Source organism: Saccopteryx leptura, chromosome X, assembly GCF_036850995.1.
Source record: "Saccopteryx leptura isolate mSacLep1 chromosome X, mSacLep1_pri_phased_curated, whole genome shotgun sequence".
Lineage (NCBI taxonomy): Eukaryota > Metazoa > Chordata > Mammalia > Chiroptera > Emballonuridae > Saccopteryx > Saccopteryx leptura.
Genome location: NC_089516.1, coordinates 47,143,164 through 47,167,083, shown reverse-complemented (window position 1 = coordinate 47,167,083; position 23,920 = coordinate 47,143,164). Strand labels below are relative to the sequence as shown.

The 23,920-nt window shown below is 34.8% G+C and overlaps 1 protein-coding gene across 4 annotated transcripts in view; it reads left to right on the top strand.

The window, feature by feature from the left end:
• The window catches only part of KDM6A (lysine demethylase 6A), a 255,335-nt gene that overhangs the window by 214,034 nt on the left and 17,381 nt on the right, over positions 1-23,920 (top strand). For all 4 annotated transcript variants that reach the window (XM_066357570.1, XM_066357571.1, XM_066357568.1 and 1 more), the window contains 9 exons: positions 3,096-3,225; positions 4,625-4,730; positions 5,288-5,493; positions 7,933-7,997; positions 8,074-8,148; positions 8,807-8,955; positions 16,097-16,211; positions 19,913-20,100; positions 20,957-21,098. In XM_066357570.1, the coding sequence (XP_066213667.1) occupies positions 3,096-3,225; positions 4,625-4,730; positions 5,288-5,493; positions 7,933-7,997; positions 8,074-8,148; positions 8,807-8,955; positions 16,097-16,211; positions 19,913-20,100; positions 20,957-21,098 (1,176 nt within the window). The remainder of the gene's footprint in view (positions 1-3,095; positions 3,226-4,624; positions 4,731-5,287; positions 5,494-7,932; positions 7,998-8,073; positions 8,149-8,806; positions 8,956-16,096; positions 16,212-19,912; positions 20,101-20,956; positions 21,099-23,920) is intronic.

Here is a 23,920-nt window from a genome sequence, read left to right as displayed (position 1 = left end):
ACAGTTCAAATCTCTTCCTGCAATTATTAGTGCCTATGTGTCTTATTTATTTGAGTCTAAAAGTGTTCTCATTTCTACTATTCAAATAATTTTATTAGAAGTTTTCATGGATCCACTTTTAAATGTCTGTCACTAATGAATGGCTAAGATGAAGTAAAGTGTTATTCCTTATGTAGTTTACTGTTAGTAGTATAGAGTAGAAGTATGGATAAGGAGAAGAATTAATTTTGCACAAAGTTAAGTGATAGAACTTTGGTACACTGTAGTTCTTTTTCTTTAAAGATTGTTTCAGTTTGAATATTTAAAAATCCTTCTAGTCTGTGTTTTATTTTCTGTTTTCATTATTTTCTATGAGTCTTTATTCAGCTGTTACCTTTACTTTTCTGACATAGATAAAGCAGAAATGATTACATTTTGTATTGGCTGTTTGGTTCACATTGTTGACAGCACTTTCCTTAGTGGCCTACAAAATGATAACTGCTGAAATTAAACTTAACTGCCATAAAAGATTTTTTTCATGTCAGTAACTTAAAACCACACTGGATGATCTCTCAGTCAGACCAAATTCTTCTAAAGCATATGTGAAATTCCTGAATTTCTAAAATTTGATTCTTTAGAAATTTAAAGTTTTTATGTTAATCTTTTGTGTGTGTGTGTGTGTGTGTGTGACAGAGAGGGTTAGACAGACAGGAAGGGGGAGAGATGAGAAGCATCAATTCTTCATTGTGGCACCTTAGTTGTTCATTGATTGCTTTCTCATATGTGCCTTGACAGGGGGCTATGGGCGACCAAGTGACCCGTTGCTCAAGCCAGCAACATTGGGCTCAGGCTGATGAGTCTTGCTCAAACCAGATGAGCCCACGCTCAAGCCTGCGACCTCGGGGTTTAAAGTCTGGGTCCTCCATGTCCCAGTTTGATGTGTATCCACTGTGCCACTGCCTGGTCTATGTTAATCGTTTTGTCTCAATGTTACACTATCATTCACTTCAACGCTGGGCCTAAAGGAAATAGACATGTTTTAATATCCAGATCAAATCAATACTGAGCAATTTTTAGACATAGTAGCTTGGCTTGGTGCCAATTTGTACTACGTTCTTCCTGCTTCCCACATGCCTGCTGGGGCCTCTTTTGCTGCCACTACTGAAGCTGGTTCTTCTCTCTTCCACTCTCTGTAGACTCAGGACAGTTGCTAGAAAATGGGTGAAATTTTAGAAGTCTGGGGGACCTAAGGGTATTCTGGAGGAATATTGTCAGAAAGAGTTCTATGGAGGTGTAAGTTATAAACAAATATGGTAGCAGTTACCATAAGTTTTATTAATAAAGTCTTATGCTCTAGTACCTAGGTGTGATTGTATTTCTTAGTATAGTCAAAGATTACCAGTATATATAATCTTCCATCTTAGTTTTGAGGTGTATATAAACATTCACTTCAGAATTTTTAAGTACATTCTTATAGGTTTATATTCAGCTGTTAATTCTTAAAGACAGTTTTGCCTTATTAAAGGCTTAGGTATATATGTATTTAGTAAGTAGCTAGATACATCAAACCTCTATGGACCCCTGTGGTTGCTTGGGCTATTTCAGGAAATCTAGATCTCATTAATGAGCAGACAAAGAAAATACTCTGATAAATTGTAAAGAAAAACCTTCTGAGGCTTAGAGAAAAAGTCAAGGCTGCATCTAACAGGTATCATGTTGCTTGCCATTTCTATTCTGTTGGTGGTATTTTGCACTAGGCAGGAGTCCAGAACTCAGAAGGGGAAAGTGGCATAGTTGCAGGAAAAATATCAGTCTCTGGTCTGGGAACTTCATAACCAAAGATAATTAAAATGTAGATCGGTTTACCTACTGAGTACTCTCTCATTTCTCTATGAAATGATGTGGGTAAATTTGAAAGTAAGTTTAAGCCAGTATTTTAAAAGAATTGGGCTATGAGTAATTTCCTCCTACTCTACTTTGCTCAGGGAAAGTTTTAAAATGGGAGAAAAGGATTTAAAATGGCTTAATCAAAGCCTTTCTCCACTTTGGATTGTTTTAGTAAAGTTTCATTATTTGGCTTGAAGTATTATAAACAGTATTGGACACTTACATGTTTGAAAGATAAAAATGTATTCATTATCCACTGCTCTGTCCTTTCCATTGGGATTCATAAGTGCATTTTAAATTGAAGCACTTTATAGTTAATATCTAGGCAGCTATGTCAGTTCCTTCAGGGAAACTCCTATTTGTCGCCTCCCCCCCCCCCCCCCGGTCAAGGCATCTATGAGAAATCAATTGGTGAACAACTAAGGAGCCGCAATAAGAATTGATGTTTCTCATCTCTCTCCCTTCCTATCTCTCCCTCTCTCTGTCTCTCCCATAAGAAAAAAAAACAAAACTGAAACAATTATAGTTTGGAAATAATTTTACCATAAATTAAGAATTTATAATTAACAACTGTAGTAACTTTATTAAATGAAAATAAATCTCAAGTACTAGTACGTAATAGTTATAGAGGGTCAGAAAATAATAGATAATAACTATACACCTCATTTTAAAAATTGGTATCATTTACTATTAAGTGTAGTAGATTGGAGTCTTGCTAAATTTTATTAGTTAAGGAGTTACATGGAAAATTTTTTCCAGATGTGAAAAAAGAAAGGAAAAGATCTTTTCAGTTTTAAGAATCGTCACTAAGATATCCTGGTTGTAGTTCCTAATCTAATGAGGACAGAGACATATTCTATTTTTACTATTATCTAGAAAATTTTTGAGCAGGTTATTGTTTTAACAATACCTATGGTAGAATATGGTGGGGAGAAAATTGGAGTTTGTGCTCTTTAGTTGAGACATAAATTGGAAAATTATGAGCAAAATAAGAAATGTCATCAATAACTTATGTGTTGTATCTTTTCTATTACTTTTCTTCAATGGAAGATATAGGAACCAAGCTAAGTATTTGCTGAAATTAATACTTGTTCTTAATTTTTTGCTATAGGTTCAAATCACTGATTTGTGCAACTGCCCAGTGATTTAATTAGGATTTAACTCAGGATTTTAAAATTCTGTTTTCTAAATAAATGTACAGCTGATTTATTCTCCCTTCTCTTTTAAAGGAATCTAGGTAAAAATGGCTTATCTAACAGTAGCATTTTATTGGATAAATGTCCGCCTCCAAGACCACCATCTTCACCATACCCTCCCTTGCCAAAGGACAAGTTGAATCCACCTACACCTAGTATTTATGTGAGTCTGAATTGACTGGTTAGAAATAAATCAAACTAGTATTTGCACCAACCTGTCTTTCATAAGATCTTGCTTTTAAATCAATATGGATTCCCTTTAGGAAACATTAAAATTATTGGCAGCAGCTTTAATTTTTGGGGGGGGGGGATAAAGTTATTTTCAAAAAGATTTTGAAATATCATTTAAAACATGTCTTCTCTGCTATTACTGTGTTTACGTTAGCGGTGAGAAATACTTTGTGCTGCTCCAAATTTTGAGTGGTATAGGCAGAAACTACTTAAAAGTATATTTTTTGAGTACTCTGGGTTTTAAATCTGCACTCTACTAAATTGTATGGCCCTGAATACTCATTCTGTTTTATACATCTACTTAACGAAAGAAAAGATATTCTTTACCTCCAAAAATAGTGTTTGAGAATACACTGTTAAATACAGTGTTAATAGATACATCATTGAAAAGCTAAATAGATTACTTAAAATGATATTAATTTTACTTTATGGACATTTAGACATCTGATACAAGAAATTAAGAGTTCAGTCAAAGCAACCTTTTTTTTTTTTAATGTTTTCCCAAATAAGATTCGGTTCTTTTTTTGCCCTCAAGAGTCTAAATGTTATGTTAATCCTTCTCCAGTTTTTGTTGATCCTTCAGTATGTAAAGGCACCACTGAATAGAACTGTAACAAAACTTTTATACTGAGGTTGGGGGCCAGGGGAGGGAGATGCAACATTTAGATTATCTTTTATGAGTCTTTTTCAGCCTATTTTCATTTTGTTAATACTTGATTTTTATTTTCTTTTTGTGATTAAAAGACTGAATACATAAAATTAACCATTTTTAAGTGCACAGTTTAGTAGTTTTAAATGTATTCTTGTTGCAAAAACAGTTCTCCATAACTTTTTATCTTGCAAACCTGAAGTTCTATACCCATTAAAAAACTCACTCTCCACAGTTTCCCCAGCCATCAGTAACAGCCATTTTACTTTTTGTGTCTATGAATTTGACTACTTTAGATACGACATATAAGTGAAATTATATACAATTTTTCTTTCTGTGACTTGCTTATTTTCACTTAACATAGTGTCCTCAAATTTTCTCCGTGTTGCAGCATGTGATAAGATTTTCTTCCTTCTTAAGGTTGAATAATATTTTTAAAAATCTGGTTCTGGATTTTAATTTTTTTCTACTTATTTTGTTCAAGGTAAAATGGACAAGGGAGATGTTTATGATTATATCTAATTATAGTTAGGATTAAAAGACATAACTAAAATATCAAACACAAATAATGACATATAGGGTGCATTATTAAATGGCAATAAATAACAGATATGATTTTGTCACAGTATTTAAATTAAAGGTCTATTTTCCAGAGATCTAACTATATGGTTTAATTTTACAGTTGGAAAATAAACGTGATGCTTTCTTTCCTCCATTGCATCAATTTTGTACAAATCCAAACAACCCTGTTACAGTAATACGTGGCCTTGCTGGAGCTCTTAAATTGGGTAAGCTATAATAAGAAAAAGGAAAAGTTTGTTTATTTCCTTTGCTATCAACTTTTGAACCACGGGCAGTAACTTATTTCTATTTATGTTTTCATTTTTTAATATTTTTATTTTCATATTTTCCAGATTGTAAATGTGTGTGTGTGTCATTTCTTTAATCAGTGTGAAGATACAGTGATGATAGTAGTTACTGGCGATTCACTGATAGTGTTTTAATTTGGCTTTTATTTTAGTCAAATTATATAATTATGACTTAGTTTGACTAATAAATTTTTAATAAAAATTCAGGTAAAATTTAATGCAGCTTAAAAGTACTATTGCCCCATTGATTCTGCCTCTGTTGGTGGCATGATGAATCGGCCCAGGGTTTCAGTGTATGGTTGTGGAAACCTGACAGGAAGCTCAGGGTTTGCAGAGACCCCAGCTGGCTTGAAGGGCAACTGAATGGAGCACCATAAAACGTTTTCCTTTTTTTTCCCCTTAAACAAAAATAACACTTTAAAATGTTATTCCAAATATCAGTTTTATTTATTAACTATCTTTATTTATTTATGAAGACCTGGGACTTTTCTCTACCAAAACTTTGGTGGAAGCTAACAATGAACATATGGTGGAAGTGAGGACACAGTTATTGCAGCCAGCAGATGAAAACTGGGATCCCACTGGAACGAAGAAAATCTGGCATTGTGAAAGTAATAGATCCCATACGACAATTGCTAAATATGCACAGTACCAGGCTTCCTCCTTCCAGGAATCTTTGAGAGTAAGTAATTACTTCCTGAAGACTATTTTATTTTGGAAATATTTTATATTAATTTGAAGGGGTATGTTACTTTTGTAAGCATCTCATTATTTTATAGTTATGTAAAATACTTTCTAAGTGCTGCTATCCAGTTTGTTCTTGGTAAAGTCTAAGAAAACCTACATGTTGATAAAGTAAATATTACTTTCTAGTGAGATGTCTCCCTCATTTCTGAGATATTTTTGTTTAGAGCAGGGTTTCTTAACCGTGGAATTATTGACACTTTGGGTTGGATAATTACTTGTGAGGTATTGTTCATATTATAGGATGTTTAATTGCATCCCTAGCCTTTCCCCACTTAGATGCTTTTAGCACACTCCTTATCCCCAACTCTAGCTGTGACCATCAAAAATGTCTCTAGACATGATAAATGTCCTATGGAAGGCAAAACTGCCCCTGTTTAGAACCACTGATAGTAGAGGATTAAGTAAGTCTCAAGTTTGCTTTATGCTTGCACAGTTTCTAGTCTTGTGCCTTCCCATTTTTCTTCTCTACCAGACTGGTAATTATCTGTTAGCTCCTCAAGGGAGCATTAGTATTATTCTTACTAATCTCAGTCTGAAAGAGAAAACTAAAGGACAGGCATAAATTATTTGAAAATATATGGAAAATTAAAAAAAACAAAACACTTTTTGAAAAATAATCAGGGTTATTAAAAGACTCATAGGCCTTTCAGCAGTGAAGCATTACTAAAATCCTTTAGAACTGTATGTAATAAGAGCTTTGTAAATTCTCCTACAAAGTGAACATAAAATGCCTTCAAAAATGAGTTTATTAAATGTATTACTCAAATACTTGTGTGTACCTATCCTATAGCTGAAACTTAATATGTGCCTGGAAGTCTTTATTTGTAATTCATGCAATTTGCTTATATCTGTTTAAAATTCTGCCCTGAGTTCACGTTTTCAACCGAGGCAACACTTGTACCTGTAAATCATATACTTATATTCCTTTCTCACTGTATCCTATCAAGAAATTTATCAAATAAAAACTGTCCTGTAACTTTCAGGAGTTGCAGTGAATTCATTGTCCATATAAATCTCTGTACTTCAAACTTTTCGAGATACTTCCACTATGGGGTAGTATAATAGTCAGAATATGGTAGATAATAATAGCAGGATTCAGAGATCATCAAGGGAAAATTTGGAGAAAGATTTGAAAAGTGAAGATAGTAAGAGGCAGAGTATGAGTATGTATGTAGATCGGGTTTTTGTGTGCTTTGGAGCCCTGGACCACATGACATGTGAAAAATTTGACAAATGTTTAGAAACTGCATTTAAGGGAAGGAAGCCAAAATGTTACTAAGTATTGCTAACTAAAAAAAATCATAGGACAATGTTAATAGATAATCATGTCTGTGATATAAAAATTGCAAATAAAAGTAACTTTGCATTGTAAAGCACCTAGATTTATCCAGCATTTAATTTCCTTTCTAATGTTTTAAATGTTCTATCAGTCATGTGTAATTCATTGTGGTAAAAAGATTTAGCACAGGAAGACCTTTTTACATTTGTCCATAGTCAGGAATAGAGAACTTCTTGTTAGGTGGGCCAAAGGAGGGACACAGAAGGCCTGATGAGTTTTATAAGAAATTTATTTATGCATCTGTGAACAGAGGGGCTGAGACCATAGTGGGATCAGCAGAGAGCTGCAGGAAGCGGGTGTCGGATATAGGGATTACTGCAGGCATCTGCTGACATAGGGTTGGTGCACCTGGACATGCTCAGATGAGCATATCCTGGTTTCTGGCCTTGGTCACAGACTGTCTCCCTTTCCCCAACCCTCAGGTCCCTCTGGAAGGCCTTGTCCCAAGGACACTTCGAAGAACCTTCCCCAGGGTAGAGGGAGTTGCTTAGAGGAGGGGGAGGCCAGGTGAGGAAGATGCTTAATTAGGAAGCTGCCCCTGTGGGAGGTTGGGTGAGGGGAATTTGAGTTTTAAAAGGGCCTTGAATCTAACGCCCTGGACCCAAACCTAACACTTCTTACTTTCCACCCCAATACATATATAATTATATACACATGCATGCATGTACCTTTGTTAATTTGGAAATTTTATAATCAAGATTGATACTTCTTAGGCCTCTCAACTTTCCTTAAATTTTCTCTCCTTGAAAAATGGGACAGGAGTGAGAATCTGTAGTTTGTTTCTCTTATTGAAGAGTATTAATAAAGAAGGGCTCTTAGAACAACATTGTGTTGATGGAGGAAGTTGTATATCACTGACTTCTTGGGTTTTTATTTAGTTTGGTCTTTGAAGAAATTTTCATGTGAAAAAAGCCTATAGAAATTTAGTTTCAAAACATAATACCATCATTCTAAATGTGAAGTTTTCAGTTGTATGATGGAAAGGAAAGCTGGTTCTAGAATATTAAACTCAAATGCGGTTTGCTTCATCAATAGGAAGAAAATGAGAAAAGAAGTCACCATAAAGAACACTCAGATAATGAATCTACATCTTCAGATAAGTAAGTTATTTTTAATTGTCCACTTAGTACTTCTGTTTAAAAATGCATGTTTCTAATAGTGTCTTTTTTTTTTAAGTTCTGGGAGGAGGAGAAAAGGACCCTTTAAAACCATCAAGTTTGGGACCAACATTGACTTGTCTGATGACAAAAAGTAAGTCTTTGTAGTCTTCTGTGAACTGATGTAAAGAGGTATCCTTTGCAAGATTAAGAATTGTATACAATTTCCTCTTCTATTTCATTCCTTGTCAGTGTTCTAAGTTGATACACAAATTTTAGCTAAATTATTTTTTGCTAAATATTTTCTTGCCTGATCTGTGGTGGCACAGTGGATAAAGTGTCAGCCTGGAATGCTGAGGTCGCCGGTTCAAAACCCTGGGCTTACCCGGTCAAGTCACATATGGGAGTTGATGCTTCCTGTTCCTCCCCCACTTCTTTCTCTCTGTCTCTCTTCTCTAAAATGAACAAATTAAAAAAACTGAAGTATTTTCTTGAATTGAAACCCTTGTAGAAATTTTCATTGAGACTGACTGTATGCTAATTATATAATCATAACATTATATTTTATGATTAATATATACAACAGTTATAAATATTTGAAGTTAGTTTTTTTCTTTTATTCAATAATTTTAATGCTTTTCATTAGGAATTTTTCTTTGGAAAAATTTTAAGCATTTCAGTGTTTTCTATGTAAAAGTAAAATATTTACAGATTTAATTTTTTTTTTATTATAACACACAGTTTTTGAAGAAATGCTTAATTTCCACAAATATTTGTAGTAGAGTTTCACTCTTGGTGTTATTTTATTGCAGGTGGAAGTTGCAGCTACATGAGTTGACTAAACTTCCTGCTTTTGTGCGTGTCGTATCAGCAGGAAATCTTCTAAGCCACGTTGGTCATACCATACTGGGCATGAACACAGTTCAGCTATACATGAAAGTTCCAGGCAGCAGAACACCAGGTAACTTATGAACTAATAATATATCTCCTACAATTGAAAAAATAGAGTTAATCAAAATGTGAAACATGCAAAAGAGAACTAGAGTCTTTCCATTTACAATGAATGAAACTGTAAGGATTATTCCTAATGCAAGGTTTGACACTTCAACTGGGCTTAGATAATTAGTTAATTAAGATTCCCCTCACCCCCTGTGTATTAATCTTTTTTAAATGTAATAGTACTGAAACAATTGCATTTTAATCTGGTAAAGTGGTCGTTGGAGCACTCCTGGGAAAATAAGCCCCTATGGCTTAAGTACTGTTGTTGATCCCATCTACTGAAAAGTAATGGGATATAGTTTTTTTCTAAACTTTTTTTTTACCATAATCACACTTGGAAATATATTTTATATTATGACCTAGTTCACATGCTTGTATATATAACAGTTTCATAGAACAATACATTTTCTAATTGTAGTCCTTTCTATTTCATTTAAGAAAAGGAAGTGTAGATAACAATTGTCTAATTGGGTCACAGTGCACAGTTTACAAAGTATGATGATGCAAGGGGTATTACTGGACTCATCCTGGTATCTAGTCTGGACTTTACCACTAAATAAGCTTGTCACTTTTGGCAAATCACATTCCTTCTCTGGGTCTTTTTATTTATTTGTAAAATGAATTACGTTGCTTTTAGACTTAAAATTTTGGCCAACACTAATGTATCATCTTCTCTGTGCTGCCTTAGATTGACATGAAATTTTATAGGATGATGTTCAAAATATTTAACAATTCAGAAAAATACTGGAGATAATGAGTTCAGCTATAGCAGTGCCTATGAGCTGCATATAACTTTCAGGTGCTTCTGTTTGCTGCTTAAAGCAGCCATGGTTTGAGAAATAGGCTGCTTTCTTCTTTGTCACCTGCTTATTGAATAGTAGCTTAAGAATTGTTTCATAATAGGCCTATTTTTGCTTCTGGGTAACAGAGGTCAGTGGTCCCCAGTCCTGGATGCTCATTAGAATCTTCTGGTAAGCTTTTTAAAAATATATAGTTAGTTAATCTCTGGAGATTGTGGTCCAGTCAACAGTATTTTTTTTGTGAAAAGTCCCCAGAGGATTTTAATATTCAGCCAAGATTAGAACCATTTGGTTGTAGTAATTTTTATTATCAGGCCATTGGAAGCCCAGTTCTGTGATGTTTTATCCATTGCTGGGTAAAGTGGAGACATTTCTGGAGTAAATGGCTGAAGACTTACCTGTTTTCCATTCTGTCCCCACTTTATATACTGATGTCAATACTGGGCAATTATTTGAACTCTCTGGAGTTCCCCTTTTTTGTTGAATATATGTAGTACTGAATTGATCCTATTAAGATTCATTTCAATTGAAAACATCTCCAATTTGAAGTATTTTATGCAAATAACCTCAAATAAAAAAAAAGAATGCAATTTTTCATTACAAATCAAGGAGAAAAGCAAACTTTATAGATTACTTCTTTTCTACTAGTTGCCTAGGACTGTTTTGGTTTTTTGTTGGTTTAGATGCAAGGCATTAGTTTTTTAGAAATGGCTTGTAGAACCTTAAAGAATATTCTATAAAGAATTCCGTCAGGGAATAACACTGTCCAATAGAAGTATAATGCAGGTCATATATATGATTTAAAATTTTATAGTAGTCACATTAATGTAAAATGAAATAGGTGAAGTTAATTTTAACCTAGTATAGTGAACTATTTCAACATGTAATCAATATAAACATTATTGGGGTATTTTTTATATTAAGTCTTCAAAATTGTGTACATTTCAGTTTATACTAACCATATTTTAAGTGGGTATTGCATTGGGCAACTCAGTCTTAGAAGAAATGTACAGTTGACCCTTAAACTGTTAGTTCAATTCAGTGTTTAAAATTTTTAAATACTTTTTTATGGGGCAAACTCTGTTCCAGGAGTTAGATAGCTAAATAAGCATTACCTGCTTTAATGGACTTTTTTTTTTTTTTTTTTAATTTTTTTTTGTATTTTTCTGAAGCTGGAAATGGGGAGAGACAGTCAGACAGACTCCCGCATGCGCCCGACCGGGATCCACCCGGCACGCCCACCAGAGGGCGATGCTCTGCCCCTCCGGGGCGTCGCTCTGTTGCGACCAGAGCCACTCTAGCGCCTGGGGCAGAGGCCAAGGAGCCATCCCCAGCGCCCGGGCCATCTTTGCTCCAATGGAGCCTCGGCTGCGGGAGGGGAAGAGAGAGACAGAGAGGAAGGAGAGGGGGAGGGGTGGAGAAGCAAATGGGTGCTTCTCCTGTGTGCCCTGGCCGGGAATCGAACCCGGGGCTTCTGCACGCCAGGCCGACGCTCTACCACTGAGCCAACCAGCCAGGGCCTAATGGACATTTTAATCAGTTGTGTATACTCTAAACCAGGGTAGTCAACCTTTTTATACCTACCGCCCACTTTTATATCTCTGTTAGTAGTAAAATTTTCTAACCGCCCACTGGTTCCACAGTAATGGTGATTTATAAAGTAGGGAAGTAACTTTACTTTATCAAATTTATAAAGCAGAGTTACAGCAAGTTAAAGCATATAATAATAATTACTTACCAAGTACTTTATGTCAGATTTTCACTAAGTTTGGCAGAATAAAGCTTTATAAAACAACTTACTAACCCTGGGCTTGCCTGGTCAAGGCACATATGGGAGTTGATGCTTCCAGCTCCTTCCCACTTCTCTCTCTCTGTTTCTCTCTCTTCTCTAAAAATGAATAAATAAAATTAAAAAAAAAATTTTTTTTTTTTAAATTAAAAAAACAACAACAACTTACTCTATAGTTAAATCTATCTTTTTATTTATATTTTGGTTGCTCCGCTACCACCCACCATGAAAGCTGGAACGCCCACTAGTGGCCGGTAGGGACCAGGTTGACTTCCACTGCTCTCAACTATAAAGAAGCTGTCAGACTCTACCCTAAAAGATTTTTAGTTAGATTGTAGGGTCCCAGCAGCTCTAATTTTAATTAGAGCTAAATTTTATTTGGAGTCCATGCTATGGACAATTCCAATCATCTATCCATGGTAAGAGACAGTTGTAAGTATTAAGCATGTTATCTTCACATTATACTTTAATATGTAAAAGGGACTCAGGGTATGGTGAGAACACTGCTACCTTTTAAAGTGTGTGATTCAGTCACGTTTAGTTATTCACTGTGCCATGTAGCCATCACCTCTGTGCAGTTCCAAGACATTTTCATCATTTCAAAAAGAAAACCCATACCCATTAAGCAATCCTCCCCATTTCCCTTTCCCTCAGCTCCTGGAAACCACTGTAGCAGGTCCTCAGTCCTTTCACACAATGTTGTTTTGTAATAACTCTTGTTTATATCAATGAGCCTATGGTGGAATTGGTTTTGTGTTTGCTGCAGTTCCATGAACCTATCAGTGATGTTATATAAGGACTTACTGTGGTTTGCTTTCTGGCTCTATAGATTTACCTGATCTAGATGGGTTTTTTTGGTTTGTTTTTTGAGAAAGGCAGGGAGAGAGAGACAGGAACATGGAGCTGCCCTAACTGGGGAATCCAACTGGCAACCACTGGCTCCAGGAGGATGCTCCAGCTGACCAAGCTATCTGGTCAGGGCTTAATTTCTTTTTTTATTTTCAGAGAGACAGAGAGAGGAGAGGAGGGGGAAGGGAAGCATTCATTTGTTGTTCCACTCAGTCGTGCACTCATTGGCTGCTTCCCATGTGTGCCCTGACTCAACCTGCAACCTTGTTTTGGGACAATGCTCTTAACTAACTTAGCTAACCTGCCAGGTCCTGGATGTTTTACATAAATGGACTCATACAATATGTTGCCTTTTGTGTCTGCTTCTTTCATTTAGCATGTTTGAGGTTCATTCACGGTGTATCAATGTTTTATTTTTTTATGGCCAAATAATAATCCATTGTATGGATATAGAGCATTTTGTTTATTCATTCATTAGTTGATGGACATTAGGTTGTTCCACTTTTGGTGTTGTGAATAGTGTTTCCATGAACATTTGTGTACAAATATTTGTTTGAACACTTATTTCCAGTTCATTTGGTTATATACTGCCAAACTGCTTTCCATAGCAACTGCACCATTTGACATTTCTGCTGGCAATATTCTAAGTCTAATTTTCCTACATCTGTACCAATACTGATGATTTTTAATTTTTTGTTGTATTATGGCTGATCTAGTGGCATGGAAAGTGGTTTTTCAGTTTGTGGCTTTGATTTTCATGTGCCTGTTGGCCATTTGTATATCTCCTTTATAAAACTATCTATTCAAGTCTTTAGTTCATTTTTTAATTGAATAGTCTTTTGTTGTTGAATAATAGGAGTTCTTTATTCTGCATATTAATCCCTTATCAGGTAATGATTTATAGATATTTCCTTTTCTTCTATAATTTGTTGGTTCACTCTCTTGATGGTGTCTTTTGATGTATCTATAAAAGTTTTTGATTTTGATGAAATTCAATTTATCCATTTTTTCCTTGGATTGTTTGTACTTTTGGTGTCATATATAAGAAATCATTGCCAACTCCAAGATTGTAAGGATTCACCCCAATATTTTCTTCCTAGAATTTTTATAGTTCTAGTTCTTATGTTTAGATCTTTTGTCCATTTAAATTTTTATATATGCTGTCAGCTAAGGGTTTAACTTCATTCTTACTTGGAGTTCCTTGAGTTTCTTGGATGTGCAGATTGAGTATATTTTATCAAATTTTGGAAGTTTTCAATTATCATTTCTTCAAATGTTCTTACTACCCTTCTTTTCCTTTAGGACTCCACACAGTGTTTATGTAAGTGTTTTTTAACCTGCTCAAGCAGATTTTTAAGTTTGCTTATTTTTTCTTTAACCTGCTCAAATCTGCTATATATATATTTGTTAAGCCCACTAGTGAATTTTTTATTTCAGTTATATTTTCAGCTGTAGTTTTATTTCTGTTACTATAATTTGTCTCTTTATTGATCATCTCTGTTGAGATATTGTGGCCCTTGGTTCTTATGCATGATTTTCTTTAGCTCTTTAAACATATTTAAGACAGTTGGTTTAAAGTATTTGCTACTTAGTACAATGTTTTTACTTTTTTAGGTGTAGTTTCTTTTAACTCTTTTTTTTAAAGATTTTATTAACTTATTTTTAGAGAGAGGAGAGAGACAGAGAGAGAGAGAGAGAGAGAGAGAGAGAGAGAAGGGGGGAGAAGCTAGAAGCAGCAACTCATAGCTGTTTCTCATATGTGCCTTGACTGGGCAAGCCTTCAGTTTCGAACCAGTGACCTCAGCATTCCAGACTGACACTTTATCCACTACGCCACCACAGGTCAGGCATATGATCTCCTTTCTTATTTTGCTTGCTTGCTTTTTTTCTGACTGAGGCATACTTTCTTATTTCTCTGCATGTCTCATAATTTTTTTTTGAAAACTGGCTTTTTTTTCCTTTAAATAGCTATACTTTTTCTTGGATGTGGACCCTGAAGTATCTTTTTTCAGCATAGTGCTCTGCTACTGTTTGACATTTAGAATAATATAATGTAGCAATTACAGAAGTCTATTCTCTTCCATCTCCAGGGTATGTAGTTGCTTGTTGTAGCTACAGTTGTCTATTTTAGTGGGTTTTGTACAGATGTGTTTGCAAAGAGTGTATTGTTTGTCATGTGTAGTCACTGAAGTCTCCTTTCTATCATCTCAGCAGTTAGCCAGTGACCTGATAGTTTCCCTAAATGCCCAATACCTAAAATAAGAAACCCTAGTCAGGACACATACAGGAATAGTTCAATGTTCCTCTCTCTCTCTCTTTCTCTCTCTCTCTCTCTCTCTCTCTCTCTCTCTCTCTCTCTCCTGCCTCTTTCTAAGAAAAGAAAGAAAGAAAGAAAAGTGGAAAAAAGAACCAAAAAGGATGGAGGAATTCTCCAGGTCTTTGTAGAGCATGCTTTCTGTCCTGATAAGTGTGTGACTTTTCTAAATTCTTCATTATTCATAGGAACTTTTCAAAGCATTTATTCCCCTCAAATCTCCTTCCCCAGCTTTTCCACCCAGGCCTTTGCATGTCTGTTGTTTGCCCCAAAGGGGTGTGTTGTTTTTGCTTTGGGGAGGGGGCTGCCCCTGGTAGCATCAACTTGTTTATTAGTCTCTCAGTGTTTTGGGCAAGCCTACTCCCCTGAAACACTTGCTCTGATAGACTTTTGAGGTATGCGAAACAAAGAGAAGCCTGTTGTGTTAGTTTTGGGGAAACTCCAGTCAGGTCAAAACAGAAAAACACAATTCTTTGGGAACAAGATCCACTCTGCTCCCTCCAGAACAAGGGGCATGCAAATTATAGTATGAACACCAGTGATGGGGATGGGTAATAAGGTAAGTTAAAATGCTGTAGAAAAATACTACCATGTTTAAGTTAGTTGCCTTTCTTCTGATCAAGAATGTTCTTGGTTGATGTTAACTTTGACTATCACTCAGAGTTCTGGTAAGACTGCTTCTGACAATTTTTACTAGGGGTAGGGGGTGGTGGGTGTGTGTGTGTGTGTGTTTCTGAAGACTTCCCCCAGAGTGTGTGTGTGTGTGTGTGTGTGTTTCTGAAGACTTCCCCCAGAGTTCCCTGCTCTATCATTTTTGTAGAACTCCTGCAGTGCATTTTGAAAACGAGACTTCTTGCCTCTTTACTGATGTCCTAATACTACAGTGAGAAATGGGTTGTTCACAAGAAAGAAGTGCTAATGATATCAATAATAGCTAATATTTATTTCTTACCATGTATTAGGCACTGTATGAAGCAGTCATTATTTCATTGATTCCCCCAAACAACACAATGCTTTATTGGAACCATTATTATCTAACCTGTAAAGAAACTGAGTCAGAAGGAGTTAGCAACTTGCCCAGATTCACAAAATGACTAAGCCAAGGAGCCTGGCTCTAGAATTTAAGCTTTTAACCATAATATAGATTAGCTTCCACGGAGATTCTTTCACTGTACAAGTTAAAAATTGATCTTACTCAGCTCTAAAACTAGACTGACCTCAAAAATACTGCAAACAACTGAATCCCACTAGAACATTGTCTATTGAACATTTCTAAGGTTTCATTTCTAATGATATATTTTCTATAGAACTTACAGAATGTTGACTTTTTTTTTTCCTTTTCACATTTTAGGTCATCAAGAAAATAATAACTTCTGTTCAGTTAACATAAATATTGGTCCAGGTGACTGTGAATGGTTCGTTGTTCCTGAAGGTTACTGGGGTGTTCTGAATGATTTCTGTGAAAAGTAGGTTTCCAAACTAAATTTTCTTTAAACATAATTATTCAAAACAGTAATTGTAGAGGACAGCTGGGTGTCCTAAAACACATAACCTGTTTTCACTTACCATTCAGCAGAAAATTCATTTAAAATGATTTGATCCCAAACCTATTACTTTGTTATTGGGAATACTTTTAAGAAAGATGCCTTGAAGCCACTTCATGCAATAGTAATAGTTTTGAATTTAAAGGGAAAAAAATTTGAGTTATTAGACTAATTAAAGAGTTGATATATAAATATTTGTTCATATGAAAGGTCTGTATGCCAAGAAAAAATGTTTTGCTGGCCTGACCAGATGGTGGTGCAGTGGATAGAGTGTCGGACTGGGATGCAGAGGACCCAGGTTCGAAACCCCAGGGTTGCTGGCTTGAGCACTGGCTCATCCAGCTTGAGCACAGGGTTACCAGCTTGAGCGTGGGATCACAGACATGACCCCATGGTTGCTGGCTTGAGCCCAAAGGTTGCTGGCTTGAGCAAAGGGTGACTCGCTGTGCTGTAGCCCCCCAGTCAAGGCACATATGAGAAAGCAATCAATGAACAACTGAAGTGCCACAGCGAAGAATTGATGCTTATCTCTCTCCCTTCCTGTCTGTCTGTCCCTGTCTCTCTCTCTCTGACTCTCTATCTCTCTCACCAAAAATAAAAATAAAAAAGAAAGAAAAAATTGTTTTGCTGAAAATGGTTTTAGAAGTGAAAGAAAGTCAATAATTGAATACCTTTATAAGTTGTTAATAACTCGAACACAGTACTCTTTACTATATCATTATGATTTAAATTCTTTTTAAAACTGTAAACTTTTACTTTATACAGGAATGTTTTAAAATTTAATGAACTGCTTCAAATTTTGTTTTCTCTAATTGAAAGAACTCATCTGCTGCAAACATTTCTTGCCTAGAGTTCATTAAATAGCCTTCATATATTTCTTTATCTTGTATTAACAGGTACCTTGAAATTGTTTTTATTGGTTTAAGTTGAAATGTTTAAGTGGAAACTTATTCTGTTTTATAAAAAGTACTCCATTATGCAAGCACCTGATGTTTTCAGGTTGTTTTAACATTAGAAAATTATTATGCTTAAAAACATAAATTATACATATATTCAGTATTAATCCCCCACTGCAGTAAAATACAGGGGAAAAATAACCCAAAAATGTTTACAGACGAGAGATTTTCAAACTAGTTATACACGTATTCCATCCACATACTTAAATTTTTTTAATGTGAGGTTAAAAAATCTTTTCTGTAAATATCTAAATTTAGTAAGAATTAATAAATACAGTTGCAAATAATCATATTAATCCAAAATTTCCTGTATGTAAGCAGAAAGTAATCACCTTTTATTGTCTTTGCTACTTAATCACATAGATTTTCTTTAATGTAAGAAAGCCAAAGATGAGGGTATTCTAAACGTTCAAATGCTTTGATGAAATTATTTACTTCATTCTATCTGTATTTATATACTTTTATGAACCAACAAACTGGTAGTAGGAGAAAAAGAAGTGTCATATATGAAATCTCCAGTGTGCTACAAAAAAGTTTTTATTTCTTAAACTTTGAGATAGTATATATTGTTGTAGCTGCAGTACATGACTCATGTTCATTATTTTTGAATAGTGATTAGCTATTTTTAGGATTTACTTTTCTTCCATATCTAAATGGAGAAGTAACCTGGGAACAAAGATAATTAGAATAGGCAGATGATATCTAAAGAGCTTGAACTTGGGGATAAGAAAAATATCAAGTTAGTATAAAGAGGTAAATTTAACTAAATTGCAGAAATAGCACTTGCAGAAATATTTTATCATTTCAGTATAATTTTGTTTTGCATAAGAATTATTATTTGATACTGACTGGTATTGACCATATTTATAGTTTGTTTTATAACTAAATAATATCTAGAAATAACTTTGTTTGAATAAATGATAGAAAGAATGCTTGCTGTTTATATAAATTAAAGTTTTGCTTGTTTTTTTACTTAGTTGATAATTTGGTGGTCTTGACTGCTTGCTTGCTTGCAGATAGAAAGTTTTCAGGAATTGTATGATGGCATCACATGGGTGAAATAGAGCTAGGATTTGTGTTTGTAGCCATATTTTTCTTTATAGGTTAATTTTTCTGGAATGTATCTCCTTAGCCTTATCACAGACAGTAAGCCAATCCTTATCCCCTTGCAATTAGGCTACCACTGGCAGTCTGTTCTAGATTGTCAAGAGTTGCCTTGCATTCTTTTTTCCAGGAAAAAATGTAGACTAAGATTTCATCTAGATAGGTTGTTAAACTTTTCATAAAGGTCCAAATAATAAATAATTTAGCCCTTGCAGGTCACAGTCTCTGTCACAACCATGTCATTGCAGCACATAAACAGTCATATGATATGTAAATGAAGGGTCATGGCTGTATTTTAACTATTTTTTTAATTTGTGAAAACAGGCAGTGCACTGGATTTGTCAACCCTTGATGTAAATTAAAAAAAATGAAACTTAAACCAATGAAAATAATTTAAAGGCACACTTTATTATATCGTTTAGCATAAGACACAAAAATAAAATGAAGGCTCTTTCTTAGATCTTCAGGAAAGGAACATTTCCACTCTGCAAGTTTTTCATTTCCTAAAATGGAAATCTAAAATAGTAAATAGAAATTTTTAAAAATTCTTTTGTTGGAGAAGTTGCTATGTAGTTTAAAACATTCCTCATATTATATCAGGATGAAGTAGAATAAGAAGCAGCTAGATTTTATAGTAAAAGCTTAGTCATATGTTTTGTAGAATGTTTCCAAAGTATATTGGTGGTGATAGCAGTGATGATGGTTATTTGTGCATGTGTGTGATTTCAGTCAGCCAGTCACGAGTACTGTACAGAAACTGACATCCTATCCCCCTTTCCTGCTTAAGATTCAGAATAGCATTAAAGACCATCTCTGTTTTCTACTTTACTTCAGAAGTAGAAGTTCATAGTACTTCTGTCTGCCATAGTGTTCCTGTTTATGGATTTAAATGACTTGATGTCAGCTCTACCTTCCGTTTACCTTTAGAGATTTCTCAGTAGTCCAGGGAGAAGGGTTTCAATCAAAATAGCCTTGAGTGAAGTGAAATTAAAAGTCAATATGTATTGCTTAAAAGTAGTTTTGGATTGCCTGACCAGGTGGTGGCGCAGTGGATAGCATTGGACTGGGATGCAGAAGCTGCTTCAAAACCCCAAGGTTGCTGACTTAAGGGTGGGCTCACCAGCTTGAGCGCAGGGTCACTGGCTTGAGTGTGAGATCATAGACATGACCCCATGGTCACTGGCTTGATCAAGGGGTCTCTCACTCTGCTATAGCCCCCCAGTCAAGGCACACATGAGAAAGCAATCAATGAACAATTCAAATGCCACAACAAAGAATTGATGCTTCTCATCTCTCTCCTTTCCTATTTGTCTCTCTCTCTGACTGTCTGTTTCTGTCCAAATAAAATAGTTTTGGATTTTATTTGGGTCTTTAAAATATCATCTTAAAGTGGTAGTAACTGATCTTTGGGTAAGTCATCTAATACTTATCTATAAATACAGTAGTTCTTACTGAACAAGAAATTAAGTTTCAATGCGTGAGCATAATTTTGACATTGTCTTCCAGTCTTATAAGGAGCTTATTAAAATACTTGATCCATTTGCATTATTTTTCTTATTTCAGAAATAATTTGAATTTCCTAATGGGTTCTTGGTGGCCTAACCTTGAAGATCTTTATGAAGCAAATGTTCCAGTATATAGGTTTATTCAGCGACCTGGAGATTTGGTCTGGATAAATGCAGGCACTGTTCACTGGGTTCAGGCTATTGGCTGGTGCAACAACATTGCTTGGAATGTTGGTCCACTTACAGGTATTTTAAAGCATATGCTAAAAAACATTTAATATAAGGGATTGTTAGCTGATAGGTCCTTTTTTTTTTTTTAAACTATGCCCCACTAACAATTAGAAGAAGAGTATTTCCTTAAATAAAAATTTAATTTTAGAACAAAAATTGTTCAAGTTATCAAATAGGAATCCAAGACTGTAGATCTCAGCAAATAACAAGTTTATGTCTTTATATACAGGGAAAATATATGTATCTTTTCAAAAGCAATAGATATTTATTATTCCTCGTGTAAAAGTCTAAAATGGGTATTTGTGATCAGTGGTGGCTTTTCTCTATGCGATAATTAGAGTGCTTGGTTTTGTTTTATAAAGAAAGCAAACTAGAGTAGTTACTTATTTCAAATTTTTATTTTATTCAGTATTATATGAATATCTCTATTACGTGAAAATCCATTTGGATTTTGCCTGCCTTTGGCAATAGATAGTTAAAATTAAGAATATGGCCTTTGGAGACAAGGAGACCTGGATTAGGACCAGGACCTGGCTCTTGCAACTTTGGGCAAGTTATATAACCTTTCTGGGCCTCAATTTCTTATGTATAACAGGGATAATAAAATTAAAAAGGTGATGCTAAAGATTAAATGAAATGATGTATTAAGATAGCTCAGCACAATGCCTGGCACATAGTTACTATAAGCACTCTTTACATTGTGATCGCTATTGATATTATTACCATAATTATAAAAAAACATAAAAAAATTATTTTTTTAATATTTTGAGGTTTTCATAATTGGTGTTGATATTACCTGAGAAGGTGATAATGGTTATCTTCATATATCTTGGTACTTTGGGTTGCTTTATAATTGTTTTTTTTTTCCTAGCCTGCCAGTATAAATTGGCAGTGGAACGGTACGAATGGAACAAATTGCAAAGTGTGAAGTCAATAGTACCCATGGTTCATCTTTCCTGGAATATGGCACGAAATATCAAGGTCTCAGATCCAAAGCTTTTTGAAATGATTAAGTAAGTGCTTTCTAAAACTGCTGTAGTCCCTCTCTTTTTGGGGAGTGTTAACTATTCCGTACTCTCCTCCCTCCCATAGGATTATGTTCACATCAAAACAAAATGGTCCAGAAGTCCAGCAAAATATAATACAAGAATCCACATGTTAAAAGTATTTTTCCCTTCCAAATAGTCAGTATGCTCTGGGATAAAGAGCATCAAAGACACAAATGACTTTAAACCAGTAGATTCACAGAACAGTGCTTCCCCACTACCTTCTAAAGTACCTGATTCCTGGGAGAACTTTCGTTTTAATATTGAAAAACTACCCTTAGTATTGGGGGCTGGAAATGATGTCACAAAATAATTGCTGGTAGAAAAATTAGCATTTAATATAGGGATTTGACTAAAATGTTAATTTTTTATTGTTTTCATTAAATCATATATCTTATAATTGTCCCCTCCCTTTTTTTTAGCTGCTTTAAGCATGTAATACAAGTTACTGGAATATGGATGTCTTAAAGCTTCTCTTTCATTGTCAAAGTCTCTATACTAGCTATTTTGTAAATCTATTTAGAAGTAACATTTTCAAATAGTGCTATATAGTAATGTTTCCCTACCATTACTGCCCCTGCCCCCAAAATGTAGGGAATTCTGGTCAAAGAAATATGGGAAATGATGGGTTAAGTAAAGTTCAAGTCTCTCTTCTTTTTTTGTATACTGTTTTAAAGACTTAATTGTTGCTGTGTTTTGTGAATGGGGAGAAGGGTTATAATGTATTTCTCCAACCTATTTTTTTGACCAGTATCTTTTAAAGAATTAATCTTCTTATAAACTCATTTTGGAATGCACTGCTTTATAATCACTGATAAAATAAATTTGTCTATGTTAAAATAATACATTAAGTAAAAATAATACATTAAGTATTTTTCCTGTAGCTATATTAATTTGGTCAGCACGTATTGTTTTTAAAATACTGTCTTTTAAAAGTAATTATGACTTATTAAAGTAATTTCACACCTAAGTTCAAAATTTTAATTAAAGAAAAATTGTGAGGTCAAAGAAGTATGCCTATAAATTATCTTAATACAGTCCTTTATCAGTTGTACTGTTTTACCTAGTCTTTGGCAAAGTAGTAGTAGGAGGCAAAAGGTAACAAAAACTAAATGATAGCAATTAATGTCCAAACCCTTGAAAAAGTTGGAATTTAGGTATCATACTCTACACCTGTAATTGATAATGGGTTGGGGACTTGGTTCTGAATAGCAAGTTTAGGTTTACTTTTGGGGGAAAGAATTGTCTAAAGTCACTAAAGATGTTAAGTTTAAGGTAGGCATAAACTAGAAGCTAATTCAGATCACCTGAAGGTTACAGGATGGTACAGTATAGAAACAGTTTATCCAGCAGCTATATAGACTGAAAGTAACTCATTACATTTTGTATAGATTAGGATGTTATAATTGGAAAGGATTTTAAAGGTCATCTAAAAGTCATTAAGGTCCTAACGTGTGGCCATCTAGCAACTTTTTTTTTTTCTTAATTTATTGGTTTTAGGCAGAGAAAGAAACACTGATTTGTTCTTTCACTTATTCGTGCATTTATTGGTTGGTTCTTATACGAGCCCTGACTGGGGATCAAACCCACAACTTTGGAGTATTGGGTTAGCACTAACCAACTGAGCTACCCAGTCAAGGCAGTTCAGCAACTTCTTGAACATTCTTATTACCTTACTATAATTCTTTTATTTATTTATTCATTCATTCATTCATTCATTTTTAGAGAGGAGAGAGAGAGGGAGAGAGAGGAGAGATTGACAGAGAGAGAGAGAAGAGAGAAGGAGGAGGAGCTGGAAGCATCAACTCCCATATGTGCCTTGACCAGGCAAGCCCAGGGTTTTGAACCAGCGACCTCAGCATTTCCAGGTCGACGCTTTATCCACTGCGCCACCACAGTTCAAGCCCTTACTATAATTCTTAAAAGATCTTTACAACTTTACCTAAAATCTACGTGTTATTTGGTTCCAATTTCCTAAATACATTTGGGATTTGTGTAGAATAAATTCCATTCAACAAGTGTTTGAAAACCAAATATTATACTAAGCACTGATGATAAGACAGTGGAGTATAAGTTAAAATCCCTGTCCTCAGAGGATTTAATTTCTGGTGGAACAATACAGAGAGATCTCTAGGAAGATAAATTACTGATGAGTAATTGATATTTGGGTTAGAGTTGTGGTGAGAGGGGTGCTTTTCCTAAAGTAGTCAGGGAAGGTACCTGAGAAGATGAGTTTTGTGCTTAGACCATAATAACGAGACGGAGTCAAATATACAAAGATCTAGGAGTAGAACATTTCAGGCCCAGGGAACAAATGAAGGCTGAATTGGGAACAACTTGGACATGTTTACAGTACAAAAAGACCAGTTTGATGATGGCAGAATTAGAGAAAGAAAGAGGGGTGGTGATAAAGCTCAATGATGTGAACAGGAACCAGAATGGACATGGACATTTAGGACATGGTAAGTTTATATATTATTTCTGAATGTTACAGGTTACCATTAGAGGTTTTTAAGCAGCCAAGTGATAGGTTCTAATTTAAACTTTTAAGAAAATGAATCTGGTTGCTTTTTAGGAAATGGATTTTAAGGGGAAATGATAGAAAGGAAGACAGGAGACGATTGTAACAGGACAAACGAACCTGGACAGACATTTGGATTACCCATGGGAGTAGAGAGAGGGATCAATCTAGGGACTGTGGTGGAGCTAAAGTTCACAGGACTTGCTCATAGTTTAGGTGATCGAGGAAGGGGGAAAAACGGAGACTTCATTATCATAGTTTGTTCCTC